Raw genomic sequence first — 20,998 nt, 5'->3', positions numbered from 1 at the left:
GACAAGGTCATTTAAAGATAACATCCTCACCATACAAAGACACCTTATTGAGGGGGAATTTGGGGTTTCAATCCAGCCTTTAGATTAAGTTTGATGTATGTGATATGAGTAGGATGAATTATCGCCATCTTGTTTAGACTCTTCAAATTATACGTTTTGTTTGGGTTTGTTTTTGGAATCGTTGATTTAACAGGACACTGTGACGACAAAAATGTAGGGTAAAAATTTATTAGAGCAAAGAATTATATCTATAGACAACATATTTTTCCCCGTTTGTGGAGTTGAAATTGAAACAGATATCTTTCTACCCAGACACCTGCGTAATACAGAACTACTTGTCCCGAGTACTTTGACTTTAGGAGAGCAATTCATTTATTTCATACATTTTCCACCGACTTTTTCGTTACTTAATCTTTTTTTTTCTTTTTAATTTCTGCTAAACAGTTATTATTCTTTTCTGTTAGTGAATTTGATCTTTGTAAATTTTTTAAAGTTCCATCGGCCTTGATTTCAATTTCAAATTTAAATAAAAGTAAATGATCATATCCTATATATAAATATAAATTTGTAATAATAGAAAACATCTTTGCACTAGGGAAATATAATACCAAGGACCATATGCGCGTTAAAAATATCAAATAATAGGTTTTTATTTTGGCCCATATTTCGTTGGGTTGTGTAACACTGAAATTCGCATGGGATATTTCATCATGCCATTAAAGTGCAGTATATATAGTCCCATTGATCGAAGGATTATCCAAACTTGATTAATTATTGGGGAAAAGAGGCATTAGGAGTGAGAACTACATTTACGGGAGGGACTTGCAGACTATGACGCCCACACGTCAGTACGATACTTAGGACAGTAGTTATGTGTCGCGCAAAAAAGGAATCAAATTACAATTCATATGGCGTGTTCACCTTGAATGAAAACTAGGTCAATTACGGAAATTTCAAGAAAACGGTAGACTTACGTGATTACAGACAATCCAATCGAATCCAATTCCAGCAATTTGAGACAGAAATAATTTCGCTCTTTCGGCGTTTCATTTTTCTGTTATTTGATGGTAGTTATTTGTCAACATAATGCACCCAGTTTGAAAGACAAACTCATTATCAATTTGCGACTTTTATAACAGTTTGATAAATTCTTGTTGAAATACAAATCGCTGCCAATGAAATTTAAGTCCAAAATATTGTTATTCTTTACAGGTAATCAGGTAATTTCCAGACTATTTTTAAAAAAACAACTTGTATGAAAAATGTGTCATTGTCAGGTTTTTGAACTCTGACTTAATTTGATTTAAAAGACATTCGCCTTGTACTAAGATAATGGATCTGAGTGCAATATAATGTTGCATGGCAAAAGTAGAACGTATAATAATATTATGCATTACAAAGTTTTGCATTTAAAAAACAAATGCGAGTGTCTGCAATACTTGAGCGACCTGCTTGATGAATTTAGCGAATTTATTGGGTTACAACCGGAAGGAGAAAAATATATACGTTTCTTATCTTTGTCTTTTACTTCTGAGAACAAGATATATTTTAACAAGCATTCTGAGAGTATATTTGAATTCAATTGCATATGTATGTTCCCATCCCCCCCCCTCCCCAGGTTTTTCAAGTAATGTCATTGTATATGCAATTCAGGTTTCGAGAACATTTGGACAAAGAATTTTAAGAAATTAATTTAAAGAAACCATGTACAATTTTCCCACACAATAAGGGACGAAAGTTTTTGTTCCGATTTGGATTGAAACTAAATAAGGGTTCGTAACCACCGACACTGTTTAAATGATTTTAGATTTTTTAAACATACTATTTTACATCAATATGCTTATTCTAAATAACGCATCATCTAGAAAGTCATGTGATGAGGCGAACAAAACTGGGAATAAATATTATACATGTATCATTCGGCGCACCTCGGCCGATTACGGTTTCCTACATATAACGATAAGGTACGAATCTGCCGAGGTGTGCCGAATGATATGATATTCCACTTCTTCGGAAATCTCAGGATTTTTCATTCCATGAAAAAGCAGATATGAGCATACGATTTAGACAAATATGATTAAATCAAACTTTTTGAATAATTTATTTCTCTTTATACATGTATCACAAAAACAAATTTTACTATCGATGATTCGAATTTATGAAACAAAGGAGAGACAATAACAGAACGACGTTATTCTTTCGAAAAATAATTAGAAATCGACGTAATTTGTATAACCATACGTGTTGACAAGTTATTTCTCAAATTTAAAGTTTGAGAGCAAATTTTGAGACAATTCCCCAAAACGGAAAAGGTCTGGGAAAGAAAGTCGGACAGAATGACCGACAGACAGACAGCGATAAAGTCTATAGTCTCAGTCCATATTTCCGGTTTAACCGGTAAAAATTTATCTCAGGACACATAAACTTTTCTAGCTGAAACTATTACATAGAAATTCTTATGAAAGGTCTCATTCTGTTGTCATTCGACTTGTCCGGAGGAGATAGACTCCATCAAATCACAGGGGCTGGGCTGTCAGGTAAGGAACAAATTATAAAGAACTACACTATCCCACAGCCGAGCCTCTGTGTATCCAAACAGTCTCACAATGAATGTGACAGCACGAAAGACCTTCATGTATTTATGCAGCAAAACTAGGACATTGTTTATGAACCGGAAGAAAATAGATTTCCAGTGATTGGCCCTACAAAAGCTTAACCAAATACTAGAGCTACATGCCTATAAAAGAGACCGATTATATCAAAATTAATGTACTATTACATCTATTATCAATCGATTGGATGGTCGAGAATCAGCGAAAAATGTATTTCCAACCCCCCCCCCCCCCCAAAAAAAAAAAATCAAAAAAAAAAAAAGAAAAAAAAAAGAACAAACCAAAACCAAAACAAATGAAAAAGAAAGATTCAGCCAACAGGAAATTGAGCAGGAACAAAGATAAGAGTTACATTATATTTGTATAAAAGGTTAACTAACAAACCCCATTTGGAGTGAATGACTGACTATATGCTTAGGTGTATGAACGCACGAATATCCAAATAATGCAACTCATGTCACATATAGGGTTTCAGATGTAATCATGTGTTTACCAAACAACAGGAATCTAGAGAGATTTAAGATGTAAAATGATACAAACTTATTGTACATAGATGAGAAATCCAGATTTACATGGGGCTAGCATGTCGTACATCGAGTGTTTATCTCCTGCTCCCCTTTCTTTTTTGTCACCCCAAGCTTACAAGTTAATCCTTACACGGTGTCTCTTTCCGAGGATTATCAAAAGATGTTTATAAAAATTAACAAGGCTGAAGGAAATCCGGATTATCGACCTCAAATCTTCGGCTAAGCCTTCATCCCTTTCATTTACCCGCTGGGTGTCAAAGGGCCTTCTACCGAGGCAGACAACAGCACGAGCCACCGCTCTACCAGACCATACAGAGCTGTTCATTACATTTCTTTATCACACCGAGAGCATGCTTATTGTATGCAGTAACTTACATTTTACTCATCAAATCAATTCAGTTCTTTTTATTGTAGAATTAACACATCGTATTGCAGAGACAATAAATATAATGAAGTGTTGGAATTTGGTTACAATTGTGTATATATAAACTCAAATCTAAAGACTTTCGCCCGTTGGGCTTCGTATTTTATCGAATTGAATATATTTTATTGTATACAGCGTATACAAAAGGATTAGAAACAAGTTCGAACAACTTACGAGTTCTTCTTAAATTGTAAATAAATGTAACAATTACACAACTTTCATTGAAAATTGTACAAATCAAATATACAGAATATGCACAATTAAAAGTAAAATATTGCTAATTAATGAAATATTCTATCCTTCACCATGGTAACGGAGGATGTGTGGTATTTTCTTGTAATGATGATACATTTGAGTCATGTCTGAATTTTTATTTTTTATTTATTCATTTATTCATGCTCGTAGAGCCATCCGCCCCCCCCCCCCCCCCAAAAAAAAAAATGAAATTGAAATGAATTAATTAATAAATTGTCCAAATGTAGGTGTACAGTAATTAAAAAGGATATAGGAAAGAAGCAAAAGCTCATTTTTGACGGGTAAAACAATATTCAATACATTAGAATTAAATAAACAAGTAAGAATCTCGTTATAACAAATTAAGTAAATTAGAGTGTAATTAAATTAAGTAATCTCGTTATTATCGCCTGAATACACTGTATACTAGTATCATGATATATGTTATCAATAAAACTTTGCATCGCATTATTAAAGCATAATGTATTTCACCAATTTTGTTATTCTTGTTAATTATTGTCAGATATATTTATTTGGATTTTCAATAATGATCTAATGGTTGTAAATTTAAAAATCTCATAACAATAATATAGTAAAGGGACAGTAATATCGATATATTCAGCGTTTCTTTTCCGACGACAAATGATCAAAGAAAGATAACTCGGAACTCTTTAAGGTTAACACACCTGGAAAAAATCACTCAAATTAACAGGAAATTTTTTGATAATGAAAGATGTCAAATAAGCGAAAAATTTGCAGTTTGGGGATAAAAATGAATATCTAATTAAAAAATTATTCATGTAACAACAAAAGCCCTGCGGGTTTCGAACTGGGGATGTACGGATCACAAGGCCGACACATTGTCCACTCAGCTATGAAGCGGATATTTCGGCAAGACAAAATTCTTGCTCTCAATGACAAACGGAAATTCGCGGGTAGTACGTGGCCAGCGCGCTAGGTTCCGTTCGTCATCGAAAGTAAGATTTTTGTCTTGCCTAGATGGTCAAGTGGTTAGCTCGTTGGCTGCTTACTGTTGGCTAAGAAGAGAGTGTTGGTTTCGAAGGTTGCAATCTCAAACACCGGCGGGGCATGATTGTTTTAGCTTATTATATTGGAATACAGTGGACACCATGGGCACAGTTAGGTGACCTAGTCTTTGCAGATGACTTGGCACTTCTCTCACACACTAAGGCCCAAATTCGGAAGAAAATTAACGCAGTGGCAGAAATTAACATCAGCACAGACTTAACATCACCATTGCCAAGACAAAGATCTTAAAAGAACAAATACAACATCAAATGATACGTTAAATATAGATGGAAAGGAAATAGAGATAGATAATTTCACCTACCCTGGTAGTATCGTTGACCAGCAGCGGAAATAAAAGCCAGAATAGGAAGGCCAGAATAGCATTTCTGCAACTTTGAAAACCAAGGGAATCACAACACGTACCAAATTTAGACTGTTTAACAGCAAAGTAAAGGCAGTGCTCCTATATGGTCCAGAAGCATGGAGGATGACTGTACGTATCTACAACAAACAGGATCCAGACATTTACCAACTCATGTCTGAGACGTATTCTCCAGGTCAGATGCGATATGGCCTGACAAAATCAGTAACACCGATTTATGGCAGAGATCAAGACAAGTCTCTATTGAGGAAGAAATAATGAAAAGAAGGTGGAGGTGGATATGGCATACTCTATGAGATAACATCACAAGGCAAGCCCTATCCTGGAAATCCTAAGGAACACGGAACACGGAAGAGGGGTAGGCCAAGCACCACCTGGCGGAGAGATTTGAAGGCGGACATAAAAAGAATGGGTAAAAACGGGAAAGAGGTAGAAAAGATTGAACAGGATAGAGGGGCCTGGAGAAATCTTGTCAGCGGCCTAAGCCCCAGTTGGGGTAAATGGCACAATTACTTAAAATTTAGTGGCGGGTTAATATGGCTGTTCCTTTTATGTTTCATATCCCTGACCGAGAGCGTATAAAATTGCATTTATACATCGACAATACACATATATTTCATAAAAATACTAGTAGACATCAATATGAATATAGCATTAAAGAGACAGTACGGCGCATCTTCTCAAAAACCCAACTTGAAAAAAATTTCCGATCGGGTTCGGAAAATGACAAAGTTCTCCGTGCAATAAATCTAATTATATCATTAAAATTAATAATTACGTATAACCTATCACATAAATACATCGCAACGTGTTCGGGGTTCAGCCTTCTATACTATTACGCATGCGTATTTACTGTAAACAAAACACATGCAGGGCTCGCGAAGAATCTCCTGGACAGGTTTGTTGATAAAAATATGTCTTTTCTACTTCTCAGAGGTAAAAACTTTTCAAAGTTTTTAAAATAACCACAGTTATTATTTTGTAAGCATGTATTTTTCGTGTTTATCATAGGAGTTGCTACAACCTAAATCTATTTTTATAAATGAGGCCCCTTGAGGGGTTATTTGACATGTATATGTCTATTCATTTTAAAATGAACCTGAATTGGTAAACCATTTATAAATTATCGAGAAAGAAAGGATGTGTTTCATTTAGGGAATCGCTTTAACCTCGTTTTCCATGATGACCATAGTGGGACGAAGATCTTGTAGTTTTCAGCACGTGTCAATTACTGTCAATCAAAGGCCACGTGGTACAAATAAACGATATAAGATTATTCCGGTTTGTACGACCCTTGAATTTCCGGAAGCTCATGATTACGTTAATTAAGTATGTGAAAAGGATTTTCATGTATTTCAACTATTACAATAAACGTTATTTCTTATTCCCTTACTATACAATAGGTAAATCTGAAGTTATTCACACATGTGTTTTCAGCTGTACTGTCTCTTTAAATGTTTATATTTGGATGTCGTCGGTCCTGTAGCACACCGAGCGTTGCAGACAAATTAAAAATCGCGCTAAGGCGCGGTATGATAATTAGTCTTTGCCGCTTGGTGTGCTACAGGACCGACGACTTCCAAAAAAAGCATTCAATGCTTATATTAGTTCCACCCGCCATGCATATTTATCTTCAATCAAGGGCAGGTGAGTCCAAATACCAGAGATTTGCAGAGCAGATAGGGAAAGAAAACAAAGAATTATTTGTATTACAGTGCAGTTCAAAACTATAATGACATTAAACAACCTTTTGAGATTGACCAATCTGTTTAACAAATGACTTGAACTAAATTTAAGCGAGGAATAAACGCAACAATAGTGACCAAAAAATAACCCAAAATACAGGTTATGTACAGTCACCCTTAAAAAGTTTGAGTCGGTATGATATAAAAGATCTATTGCGAATAACAATTGATTGAATTAAGGTGGCTCACTACACCTTGAAATATTTTTTCAAATCAGCAGAAAATTACTTGATTATAATAGATATCATAATGGACAAGAAGTCAAATAGGCAAAAAGATGCGTAATTTTGGATGAAAAATTACATTTAAGAAAATTTAATTCAGTAATCATGAACAAAAGCTCCAGGCGGATTCGAAATCACGATCTGCGGTTCAGAAGCCACATACATTAACCCTGAGCTTCGACGATATACAACCGAATCGAACGATATAAACAGTTTAATAAAATGACGTAGTGTCTTAAAAAGTATAAGTCTGGGTGTATTGAGGTACCTTAACCTATAGGACCGGTATTGGTTTCTGTCCTTACAAAAAACATATCGATTTCCGTTCCAATTCTTGATTTTAGGCCATGCACAGTAAATTCTTAGGTTCTAGTTCTCATAATGCATAGTGATTGAACAAAAAGTTTCACAGTCGTTGTCCGAGCAGTATGAGATATGGTCACTTCTTTTACTTGGTTATCTTTAAAGCTACTTGGTCCGATTTTTTTGTTATTACAGTATCAAATTTTTTTCCATACAAACCAATTATCTTAGAAAGTTATGGACTTTCTCCTATTTACACGAGCAGAATCAATCTCCTTTCAAAGTTATAAATATTCGAAGTAATTAAAAATAATTTCTTTTTGGGCAAACGAAAAAACTACGAAAGCCCATTGAGCTCATTTTCGTAGGTAAAAAAAAATATTTTTTTCGCGAATAAACGCGAAACTTTCGGGATATAACATGTTAGTTTCGCGAATAAACGTGTAACTTTTGCGAATAAACGCGAAACTTGCGCGATATAACGCGGTTTTTTTCGCGAATAAACGCGTAACTTTCGCGAATTAACGCGATACTTTCGCGAATTAACGCGATACTAACGCGAAACTTTCGCGAATTAACGCGAAATCATTATATAAATATTGCCATTTCATACAAAGCTTTTATGAAGAAAACCGATTGAAAACAAACACATTTTAAGTTTTATATCATAAAATACTTTTTATAATATCCGTGCTACGTTGATTTTTTAAGACAAAATTATCTTTTTTACATATAGATATTAATAAATCTGATAAAACTTTATAACATTTTTATATGTTACATGTATATGTCCCAAGTAGATAATAAGTTTGAGCATCATATTACGATTTTCATTTGTTCGCGACCCTGTGTTCGAACAGGCATTCATTGATTATCTTTTTCTTAAAAAATTGATATAAATTCAACCGTTAAAATCTTAGTATTAATTTTTAAATGACATGTGATAAATTTGGAGGACGAATTTACGTCATCTAGATTTGAACAAAAGCTTTATGTCGCAGCGATATAACATATATTATAACGTTTTAAACGATGATATCCTTTAGATTCTAAAATGATACTTAATAAAACGTTTAATTCGAATTAAAATTGTTATAATTAAAATATGTTGCTGCCTCATTTTCAATTATACAATTAGAATGTGAGAAGCGCAATGCATTATGTCCTTTGAAAATCAGTACTAAGATTTTAAAGATTTCCTACTTTTGAATTTATGTTATTTGTATAAGGTTAAATCTAATCCATTTACATACTTAAGTTTCGCGTTTATTCGCGAAAGTAACGCGTTATATCGCGATAGTTACGCGTTATATCGCGAAAGTTACACGTTTATTCACGAAAGTTTCGCGTTTTTTCGCGAAAGTTACGCGTTTATTCGCGAAAGTTTCGCGTTTATTCGCTAAAAAAATATTTTTTTTACCTACGAAAATGAGCTCAATGGGCTTTCTTAAAAAAACAAACCAAAGTGCATCACGGGAATTTATAGAAAAGGAAACCGTTAGGTTTCGTCCCCCGAATGATTGGGGCTATTCAACCCGCATTCTATGCATCGATACTTCAGAAATATTAGCGAACAATTAAAACGTACACGTTTATTTGTAATTTGTCTGATTATTTCGACCTTCATTGAATGCGATGTCAAAGTCGTAATACAACCATACCCGTCTCGTCGTCAGAGGTAAAATTTAACATGAGGCGAAATAACGCGGTACCCTATTATGTCGTTTGTTTGTTAGCAAATTTTGTACGTATTTTTAGCGAACAATTAAAACGTACACGTTTATTTGTAATTTGTCTGATTATTTCGACCTTTATTGAATGCGATGTCAAAGTCGTAATACAACCATACCCGTCTCGTCGTCAGAGGTAAAATTTAACATGAGGCGAAATAACGCGGTACCCTATTATGTCGTTTGTTTGTTAGCAAATTTTGTACATATTTTACTTCAATGAAATTTGGCTTAATTGATTAGAAAAAAACAACTGCAATGTCTATTATTATACATATACTAAGCATAAACATCGTTTAAAAGCGTGCATAAAATTTGATATAAAATCGGAGCAAGCAGCTTTAAATTTTATTTTAAGCTTACTTTCTTTAATACGATATGTGTTCTTTATATGCGTTTATTTAAAACCAGGGACATATATTATTGGCGAATATCGAAAGTCTCGCGTGACGCAATTTCAAAGGTCGCAATCTCTTTGACTCTTTGCTACAAATAATGCACTTCGGCTTAGTTTATTCAACAGAAAGAATTTCTTGCACTTAACAAGAGCAATAAACACCAAAAACAAAATACAATATTTATTTTTGGTAGTTGATTTTAATCAACTCTCCTATGCAGTTACTCTGGCAAACCGAAAGTGAAACAGTGTTTGGACCTAAGCACAAATCATCGCCGCTGACAAGACTTAGTTCTTGAAAATAATAGAAAAATTCGATGTAAGGAATGCTGAAGCATTGTTTTTCAAGGAAACTTATCTATAAACACTTTGAAAATAGTCAGATTTTATAAAATACGAACAATTTAGATATTTTTGTTGTCTCATGTGTTCCTACGCCATAGTATGATAAAGTCTCGTTGAACCAGACGTTCGGCTGTCTCCGTAAAATTCCGACAAGCAGAGAGGCTCTCTTGCATGTCGAAGATTAACGGAGACAGCCGAGCGCATGGTTGAAAAAGACTTATGTTCGATATCAATAGTGCTTGGATCCATACGATTTTTAGAATTGTTTCGATTCGAATACATAGTTTGAAATCTATCTTTAAATGTTACACAACATGATTCATATGGGGTTTCTCGAAATTCTTGTCGGAAAAGTGCGTAATTCAAATACAAACTAGAAACTAATTGCCATGCAAGATAAGTTGATTTTAAAACTAGAGGTACTGTGAGCAAGCTCACAATTGATACCCCCCGCTAAGAAAAATCATAATTCGTGTATTTTTTCTATTATAAAAATATTGGATGAATCTATTTCATCGTCCATTTTCTATAAATAACAACTGCTCTATTTTTGAAAACTGTTAATGTCTTTAAATTCCATTTTAGTTCAAGTTAACTGTTAATGCAAGTATGTTAACAAACATGACTCGAATCAAACGAAATTCCACATGTCAAGCAGCCACTTAATATAAACATTTTGAATAATTGGTATACTGAGCCCGATTTTTTTTTAACAATGACCTTGAACTTCCTCAATTGACCTTTGGTCAAGGTCATGACATACTCTCAGGTTATAAGCATTCTAGATGTGAATTAAGAACTTCCAATATTTGTCCATTAGAAAGATATGGACTGGACACAAGTTTTATACTTTTCTGCAAGTGACCTTGTCCTTGCCCAAATGACCTTGGGTCAAGGTCATGACAAACCCTTAGCTTAAAAGCAATCTTTGTGTGAACTGAGAACTTCCAATGTTTCTCCATAAGAAAGATATGGACCGGACACGAATTTTGCACTTTTTTCTGCCATTGACCTTGACCTTGTCCAAATGACCTTGGGTCAAGGTCATGACACACCCTTAGGTCATAAGCAATCTTTGTGTGAAGTAAGAACTTCCAATGTTTCTCCATTAAAAAGATATGGACCGGACACGAATTTTGCAATTTTTTTGTCAGTGACCTTGACCTTGCCCGAATGACCTTGGGTTAAGGTCATGACACACCCTAAGGTCATTAGCAATCTTTGTGTGAAGTTAAAACTTCCAATGTTTCTCCATAAAAAAGATATGGACCGGACACGAATTTTGCACTTTTTCTGTTGGTGACCTTGACCTTGCCCGAATGACCTTGGTTCAAGGTCATGACACACCCTTAGGTCATAGGCATTCTTTGTGTGAAGTAAGAACTTCTAATGTTTCTCCATAAGAAAGATATGGACCGGACACGAATTTTGCACTTTTTCTGCCAGTGACCTTGACCTTGCCCGAATGACCTTGGTTCAAGGTCATGACACACCCTTAGGTCATAAGCAATCTTTGTGTGAAGTAAGAACTTCTAATGTTTCTCCATAAGAAAGATATGGACCGGACACGAATCGAACAGACAGACGGACGGACGGACGGACAAGGTGATTCCTATATACTCCCCCAAACTTCGTTTGCGGGGGGTATAATAAATGATAATCGATAAAATCAACTCCCCTCAGTACTTCAGTACTTTGATTTGCTTTTGCGTTCTTGCATTACAGAAAGTCACTCCCACACAATCTGCAATATTCAACATCAACCACATCTGAACACTTCTTAAGTTTTCATTTGACAAGCAGCTTGTCATATATGCTCAAGAGCACATTACCATTATACCGGTATACTCAAATAAGAACCTTATCAAGTACTGATTACGGTACCTTAAACTTTGAATGCCAGAATGAATACATATCGAACACGACTTAATTATATTAGATTTAGAAGGATTTTTAAGAGGTGTTCGAACATGATCATCATTCACCTTACATTCAACTGAACTCATTCATTTGTATAAAGGGACTTACGATGACAAGGGGACGGATTTCAAACTCCAATTGATCCATCCCCATTTTTTTCTAATCTATAAACCTTCCTCCTGCATTTTTGGCATAAAATGTCACCAATGCACACATTCTTTCGAACCGCAGGTACTTTGCAGTACTCAGTTCTCTCACAATTATACCATTTTCCTATAGATGTTTTGGAAAAGCAAACGCAACAGTTTTTGCTCGGCATGATTTTTTTTACGTGACACCTGTTCTGTTGCTTTTACATGTAGTTATGCATATACTTTTCCATGATATCTTTAATTCAAAGAACAATTGTGCATTTAAGGAAGAATATCGAGATTAAATATACAAAATGAACAATTCTGCATAAAAAAGAACAAATGTTTATAAATGCCATTTATTTAAATATAGACCCCTATGGTAGAAATCAGTTTGTGATTTTTTTAAAACTTTTTTTTTTGATTTTGCAAAATTTGACCCCAGGGCCAGGGTGCCCCTAAACAAATTCTTTCTCAATTTATTCCTTTGAACAACCTATCAAAATATCTTGAGATTTTTTAAGAGGCAGACTGGTCCTGAAGGATTCCGAGGCCAAAAACCATGCAGAAATATACCATTTTACTGAGAGAATGCTGTTTTGCCAACTTTGAAGATTAAAAGCAATATGATAGGTTCAAAGTGAAAATTCGATTTTTGATTTTTTTTTTTATAGAATAAAACCCCTTTATTTTCAAAAGTGATTTTTTTTTTCAGGAAACCCATCTACCCTAGTCAATTTAATTATTATTCGCAATACTTTTGAATTCCGAAAAATCTTTCACACAAATTACAAGCTGATTGCAGTAAAAAGATTTTCATATAATTCCGCTGTGACCTTCAGCTTCGACCTAGAAACATGGTTCAAGGTCACTGAACACCCTTTACCCAAAAGCACTCTGTGGGTGAAGTATGAGCCACATTGGGCCAAAGGGAGAGAAGATAGGCTCCGGACAAGAGATCTCGGATGGACGGACAGACTGGTCACTAAAGGGCGCCCGCAGAGTGGGCCTAATAACCAACATGACATTACCACCTTTCCTGAGGTCAATACTCAGCCTCAAGACAGTGTTTTTACCTCAAAGCCATGAACTTTTCTTTAAGAATTTGAGTTGAAGACCGAGTTGAGTGATTTAAAAAATTGGTGACAGCTTATCCAGATACAGGAAAATTAGCTGTAATGTCTCTTTAAGAAACGACTCACTCCAAGCAACAACAAAGTCAACTGAGCGACTCAGATAACCTAAAAACAAAAAAAAACAGACAGACTTTTAAACCCCCCTATATTTATTTAGTAGCTACAGTAGAACTGGGTGCAGCAGCTGTGCGCTTTCGGGGTTTGGGAGTTGTTCCTTCACGGAATCCATTCCTACAAAAATGATGGCAAATTGATTAGAATTTTTCTAGTGGTTGTCTTGAATATCAGTATTATCTGATCCATAAACTTTTCATAAACAACAGCATGCTTTCTTAAGTGGCAGAAAATTCAGCAAGTAAATCAATCATCAGATTCAAATAATCTGCAGCATGTATTATCATCAGTTCTATAGGATAATCTATTAAAATGTTAAAAAAGTTTGTCATTTAAATTTTGAGAGCAAAACAAAAAACTTTTCTTTTTGAAAGATGGCAGATACATTTGACGTCACCTTATATTTAACCCATGATCGATACTTGTTTGAAAAGCACTACCAGAATTAAAATACATGAAATGTCCATCTTTATTTTAAAAACCTGAAAATTCTTAAAATTCATTACAGTTAGATGCCATAAGATAAATTTAAACCTCCATTTGTGCTACTTTTTTCTCTGCATATTTGTTAGTAAAATTAAAAGCCCCCCTCCCCATTTAACAATTTAAAGCACAATTTTTATTTTAATTAACAGATTATATCCTCCACCCTATTTTCAACAGAATACTTTCGTATTTCATATTTCAATTATATTTCAGAGGTGATAAGGATGAAAACGTGTTAAAAAAAAACATTTATCATAAAAAAAATCCACCTAGCATTCACCTTAGGTGAGCTAAAAATTCACTCACTTGTGCTTAAATAAATTTATTTTAATTCCTGTTTAGTCCAATGCAGTTTTTAAAAGAATTTAATGAAGGTTAAACGCAACACTACGTCTACATGATGGATGAATACTGTAGAAGCAGAAATATTCGTTGACGATTTAATTTCGTTATATTTGTTGGCAGTATAAATCAACAAAATTAAATTCATGACAAATTTTTAACCCAAGTATTTATGATTACAAAGAGATTACTATATGGCGAAATTAAATGCCAGCGAAATTTTATTTGGTTTAAAAACAACAAAATTTTGACCCAACGAAAATATGTGCTTCTACAGTTTTAAATTTTCAAACAACCATGGCTGGGAGTGAGCTAAGTGGACTAAGAACCATGGATTAAGATGTTTAAATTTTACAAAAGCATTATCCCTGTTAGTGGACAGTATACTGGTCTGGGTTTTTTTCTTTTAGTGGATGTATATCCCAATTAAGATATCTGAATAGGATTGTGGGTTTAACACTGAATTATTTTATTTATCCACTAAGGAGGCTGGGTGGTCTACAAATTAACCATCAGATCTGCCATAAAGTCATTAACTTTTATTTAGTAAAGAAAATCCAACTATTATAGCCTTAAAATTTGGATCTGAATTTTCTGTTCTGTTCAAGGGACCTGTGGCTTTTGTAAATTAGCTGATTTGTTCCAATTCCACCTGTATACATTGTATCATCAATATTTATTTAGTGTTCTTCTTAAAATTTAAAAAAAAATGCATATCTTGTAAGGACATTAAAAATCATAGGGGCAAATGTAATAGACATCCTCTGTATAATGTTTTATGAAGAATTGATTTTTATATGGTACTATTTAAACAAGAGGCCCAGGGGCCACATCGCTCACCTGAGCAACAATTGCAGTTTCAAAATATCTTGACAACTAAGTACAGTAGATCTTGCTAAAAAAATTGAAAATCTGCCAATTTTTATCCACCTCTTTCTTTTGGTAAATACCAAGCCCCTTTTGTTGTTGTACCTGTAAGAAGATTTTTCTCTATTCCTATATACCCCCCCATTTTGTGGCCCCACTTTTCTCTAGGGTATCATGGTTTCATCAAACTTATATCTGCATAACCTGTGCTTTCACACTAAGTACTGAGTTTTGGACCGAAAAACTTTCCCAGAATATTTTTAAAGATTTTCTCTATATATTCCTATGTAAAAAATTCAAACCGCCATCACAGACCCGCACTACCACTAGGGACTGTGATTTTAAATTTACAATACCCGAGGATGCCTCTACACAAGTTAAAGCTTTTCTGGCCAAATGGTCTTTAAAAAGAAGATTTTTAAAGATTTTCTCTATATATTCCTATGTAAAAATTCATCCCCCACTGTGGCCTCACCATACCACTGGACTATTATTTTAAAAAACTTGAATCTATACAATTTGGAAATGCTTCCACTCAGATTTGGGCTTTCCTGGCCTAAAAGTTTTGAGAAGAAGATTTTTTAGAGATTTTCTCTATGTATAAAAATGTATCCCCCATTGTGGCCCCGCCCTACCCCCAGGGATCATGATTTGAACAAACTTGAATCTACATTATCTGAGGATGGTTACCCGCCAATTTGAGCTTTCTTGGTCAAATAGTTTTTGAGAAGAATATTTTTAAAGATTTTCTCTATATATTCCTATGTAAAACTTGATCCCCCCATTTTGGCCCCACCCTACCCCCGCGGACCATGATTTGAACGAGCTTGAATCTACACTACCTGAAGATGATTCCATTATAATGTGAGCTTTTCTGGCCTAATAGTTTTTGACAAGAAGCTTTTTAAAGATTTTCTCTTTATATTCCTATGTAAAACTTGATCCCCCAATTGTGGCCCCACCCTACCCCAACGGGCCATGATTTGAACAAACTTGAATCTACACTACCTGCAGATGCTTCCATTCAAATTTGAGCTTTCCTGGCCTAATAGTTTTTGAGAAGAAGATTTTCTTTATATATTCCTATGTAAAACTTGATCTCCCCATTTTGGCCCCACCCTACCCCCAGGGACCATGATTTGAACGAGGTTGAATCAACACTACCTGAAGATGATTCCATTATAATTTGAGCTTTTCTGGCCTAATAGTTTTTGAGAAGAAGATTTTTTAAGATTTTCTCTATATATTCCTATGTAAAAATTCATCCCCCTATTGTGGCCCCACCCTACCCCTGGGGACCATGATTTGAACAAACTTGAATCTGCACTATCTGAGGATGCTTCCACTCAAATTTGAGCTTTCCTGGCCAAATAGTTTTTGAGAAGAAGATTTTTATAGATTTTCTCTATTTATTCCTATGTAAAACTTGATCCCCCAATTGTGGCCCCACCCTAGCCCCGGGGACCATGATTTGAACAAACTTAAATCTACACTACCTGAGGATGCCTCCACACAAGTTTTAGCTTTTCAGGCCGAATAGTTTTTGAGAAGAAGATTTTTAAAAAATACCAACAAATTTTCAATAATTCTCAATTATCTCCCCTTTAAAGAGGGCCTGGCCCTTCATTTGAACAAACTTGAATCCCCTTCACCTAGTGATGCTTTGTGCCAAATTTGGTTGAAATCTGCCCAGTGGTTCTTGAGAAGAAGATGAAAATGTGAAAAGTTAACAACGACAACGACAGACAACGGACAAATTGTGATCAGAAAAATGGTTAAAATGGGGGTGGGGTGGGCCAGATATTTTGCCTTATCATAAGTAGTCCTTTTGTGAAGAAAAGAGGATTTATGTTGGTTTATTTCCAATAATTTTTAAAACAAAAAAACATGTCATTAGATTTTTCATATTAGGACATTGCTTTGTTGTTATAAGTATTCATTTCAGGCTGTGTCATATTTGGCATGATTGGTTATGACAAGATTGAGTTTTGAACAAGTCATATAACATCAAACAAATAGATGAACAGTTTTCCTATCTAATATTCACTTACCTGAATTTCCTCTGTACTGTTTTGAGGTACCTCATTCTTCCTGTTCCAGTAGTCCTCCTCCTTTTAGCTTTCTCACTCCATTCAACTAAATATTTGGTCAGTAGAAACAGAATTAGCATGACAAAATCAGTAACAAAAATATTCAAAGTTTATGTATCAATCAGTTATAGGATATAAATGAGAAAGTTTTACATTTACCACTAAGAGAGTCATCTTTCAAGAAACATCTTTGTATTTACACCATCATTTTGTGACACAACTCAATCAATTCTTGGATTGTGTTACTTACAGTGCCTCCTCTTGGGGCTAGGATAAGCACATGATGCGCACGTCTTCTTCTGGATATGGTAGGCACGTCTCCCACACCGCCGACAGGCTGTGTGGGTTTTGTTGTGACGTTTACCAAAGCTGGATGTTCCCTTGGTCTGTCATTAACAAATCAGTAGATATTAGAGAGCAATGCCTCAATCATCAACAATTATTTAATGTTTATAAATGCTACTTGTTATAAGTTGTTAATTTCATTCATTGTAGTCAATTTAACCTTTATGTATAAGGAAATTTCACCCTTAATGTATACTTGTGTGAAATTAAATGGGGGGACTGGTACCAAAATGAGTTACAAAAATCTAATAAAAAATGACATACTTCACTGGAATTAAACAGTTTAAAAATCTAGTGTAGGTTGCTTGATAGTTTGGGAATTAAACATTACGAATGTAGAAGTTGCCTATCCCTTTAGTATATACGTCCCCGACTTAATGTGACAGTTTGAAATAAATCGAAGATGGCGGCGAGACTTGCCTATCCTGTTAGACTAGTATATATACGTCCCTGATCAAGTGAAATTTTTGCTTAAAACTCATTGGTAAAATTATTTTGCAATCTAGTATCTAGTACATTTCGACATGATACACTTATTATGCAGCACAAAAATGTGATCAGACAATAGGGATAAATCATTTGATCATTTTCCAACTTAGATCTTGTTAGAAATCATTGGACAAATGGAAACTTGTTAAAAAAATATCATGAACTGAGGACCCCCTAAAATCCAAGATGGCAAGCATCATCCCATTATTTTTTATGTATATCGAATACACTTTTTAGCATGATTGGAACAGTGGTTTTTAGAGGATGATTTCATTGCATGTATAAGTCTATGAGATCATCAATTTTAATCTTTTAGTGTTCGGCATCAAATAATTAAGAACTGCAGGGATCACATAATTAAGAACTGCAGTATTCGGCAACTAAACCCCTGTTGATTTTGCCTGTTTCTCAATTACAACTAATTGATAATAATGCCCTGTGCAAAGACACATGGATAACTCCATTAAATTTGACATTTTACAATGCCAGTAAACTAATGTGTATAGGTACTTTCAATTGACAGTTGATCAACTTTTGCACTAATTTTTATATGCTTTAGTTATCCAACTACTTGAACATTTTTTATAACATGTCATTTACTAAATTTTAATGCCAAACATGACAAAACAAATTCGGAATTCATAAACAATCTCCTTCCATGCTAATTTAAGTTGTAATTTCTCTCGAATTTGATGGTTGGTTAAACTAAAAACTTCATTGGGACAAAGAATATTGCTTTGCTTGTTTAGACTAAAGTATTACATGTCGATGTGGTAAGCATAAACGATGATGACAGTGGATGTTTGGTAAGAACACTACAAAATCTCACCATTTCGATCCAGCGGAAACGGAAAAGACTTAAACCTCGTTTTCATTCGTTGAACCGGAAGGGAACTGTATAATGACCTGATATGTATAATGTCCTGATGACCTGATGGCGTGTATTTTGTAAAATACTGATTTGAACAGTGAAATAAGAACAATATTTTTTACCTAATTGTATAGATCATACTATTTTCTCTCAGAAAAACACGAAAAATAAATTATAACTTCTTTCAAATTAATTTTACAGAGCAAATAATTTTTATTAGGGGTATAATGTCCTGATTTTTTTGTATAATGACCTGATGACCTGTTGATTTTTAAAAGGCCATAGCTATAAATTTTAAGCTTTAGGCCTCATTATTTATATTGACATCGTTTGATATAATCATCAAAATGAAAATTCTGAAGTTTGAACAAATATAAATGGATACTTTTTCCAAAAATCACTTTGATCTAAAACACGGGGTATAATGTCCTGATTTCAGAATGCCCTGATTGACCTGATCAAGTAGATAATGAACCGGATCCTATAATTCTGACAATTTAAGAACGAAGAAAACATTTCAATAATACATACAAATAATCTTATTAAGATTTTTTTTAAAATTCTTGGTTATTAAGACTGTTCGCTCTCTCTCTCTCTCTCTCTCTCTCTCTCTCTCTCTCTCTCTCTGAAACAGCTGAATTTTGTATGGGTTTCAGTGTATATACATTTTTTGAAAATACTGAAATACCACATTTTCTTTTAAAATATATTTTTAAATTAAATGAGGGTGAAGATTATATGAAATGTGATTTTTCTACTTCTCATTTTCCTTTTTTTTTGGGGGGGGGGGGGGGTAAGTTGAACGTAGGTATTATAGGCTATATATATTCAAAATTATAGTCAGTATAGTATATCTTTTTGATTTTAGATTGAAATGTAAGCCTAAATACATTGTATATGTTTTCTCTGTAAGTTACTAAACTTAGTAAAATTTATATGTAAAACTGAAAAATACACACAATAAGAAATATAGGTAAATCCCTTGATCTTTAATGGAGAGAATCAATCTTTTATTGTTGATTTAAAAAATTATAATTCATATACACTCACATGTAATACTTTGAGATGATAAATCTTAGTTTGTAAAAATATTCTGAGGAATTCATACATTCCTCATCCAGAAGTGTGGAAACTGATTTACCAGTACTAAATGAATTATATGTAATCGTATTAATTTTGCATTATTTTAATTCTTATTCAACTTCTACTATAATACACAATAATTTCTGTTTTTGTACCACAATTGTTATAATGTTTATTATACACTGTACGGCAATGTAAACATAAAAAAATAAGGTATGTAACAACTGGAGAGGACCACTTAAGTTTTAAACAGTGTACATGCAGTGTAAACTGTTAATTGCTATCAAAACAAAGGAACCCAATTATGGTTCTTGTGGTAAAAAGGTGTGAATAACACCCCAGTAAACCATACATTTATAGAGGCTTCTGAATATATACAGACCCTGAGAGGGGTACAATCTGTCAAACACTATACGCATCATATATAATCTGACACATATAATACCAGAACAAATAATATATTGAAACATTTATATACATTAAAAAAAATTATCATAACAAAATAAAGAACATAAAAAAATGTGGGTTTATCCCGAATAACTTTAATATTGTCCCTAATTTCATTTATATGATCAAAGAAACATGAACAGATCTTGATTAATAAAGAGTTTATCCTACAAAATTATTATTCAAAAGTTTATAAAGATCCATCTTTTACACAATTTTTCAGATATAAAGCTGAAAAATGGTGTTTGGTAAACTGTTGAAATTTATCAGGTCACCAGGTCATTACCAATTAAAAATCAGGTCATTATAACCCTTGTTTTTTTTAACTGCTCAATAAGAATAATTTAAAGGAATTTTCAAAATATTTTTTGTGTTTTTTTTGTAGGAAACAGTGTGATCTATACAACGAAATAAAAATATTGTTCTATTTCATTGTACAAATCAGTATTTTACAAAATAAATGCCATCAGGTCATCAGGTCATTATACAAAAAATCAGGACATTATACCACTGAAAAAATTATATGCTCTGAAAAATTTATTTGAAAGAAGTTAAAAATTATTTCTTATGTTTTTCTGAGAGAAAATAGTATTATCTGTATAAATATGTAAATATATTGTTCTTATATCATTGCACAAATCAGTATTTTACAAAATACACGCCATCAGGTCATCAGGACATTATACATATCAGGTCATTATACAGTTCCAACCGGAAGTGTAACG

At 33.8% G+C, this 20,998-nt stretch overlaps 1 protein-coding gene across 1 annotated transcript; it reads right to left on the bottom strand.

The window, feature by feature from the left end:
- Positions 1-13,267: 13,267 nt before the first annotated feature.
- On the bottom strand, positions 13,268-18,762 carry LOC128168292 (probable 60S ribosomal protein L37-A). Its single transcript, XM_052834504.1, has 4 exons — positions 18,702-18,762; positions 17,289-17,424; positions 17,000-17,084; positions 13,268-13,370 (listed from the first exon to the last, which is right to left on the bottom strand). The coding sequence occupies exons 1-4, from the start codon at positions 18,702-18,704 to the stop codon at positions 13,289-13,291; spliced, it is 306 nt and encodes a 101-aa protein (XP_052690464.1). The 5' UTR covers positions 18,705-18,762; the 3' UTR covers positions 13,268-13,288.
- Between the last annotated feature and the right edge of the window lie 2,236 nt (positions 18,763-20,998).

This window comes from Crassostrea angulata, chromosome 10, assembly GCF_025612915.1.
Source record: "Crassostrea angulata isolate pt1a10 chromosome 10, ASM2561291v2, whole genome shotgun sequence".
In the NCBI taxonomy this organism is placed as follows: Eukaryota; Metazoa; Mollusca; class Bivalvia; order Ostreida; family Ostreidae; genus Magallana; species Magallana angulata.
The sequence above is the reverse complement of the archived record's forward strand: the minus strand, read 5'-3'. Positions and strand labels throughout refer to the sequence as shown.

Coding starts and splice junctions, on each gene's coding strand:
- LOC128168292 (XM_052834504.1), bottom strand. Junction 17,085..17,288: donor TAGCCCCAAGAGGAGGCACT/GTAAGTAACACA, acceptor CCAAATATTTAG/TTGAATGGAGTGAGAAAGCT. Junction 13,371..16,999: donor ACAGTACAGAGGAAATTCAG/GTAAGTGAATAT, acceptor TCATTTTTGTAG/GAATGGATTCCGTGAAGGAA.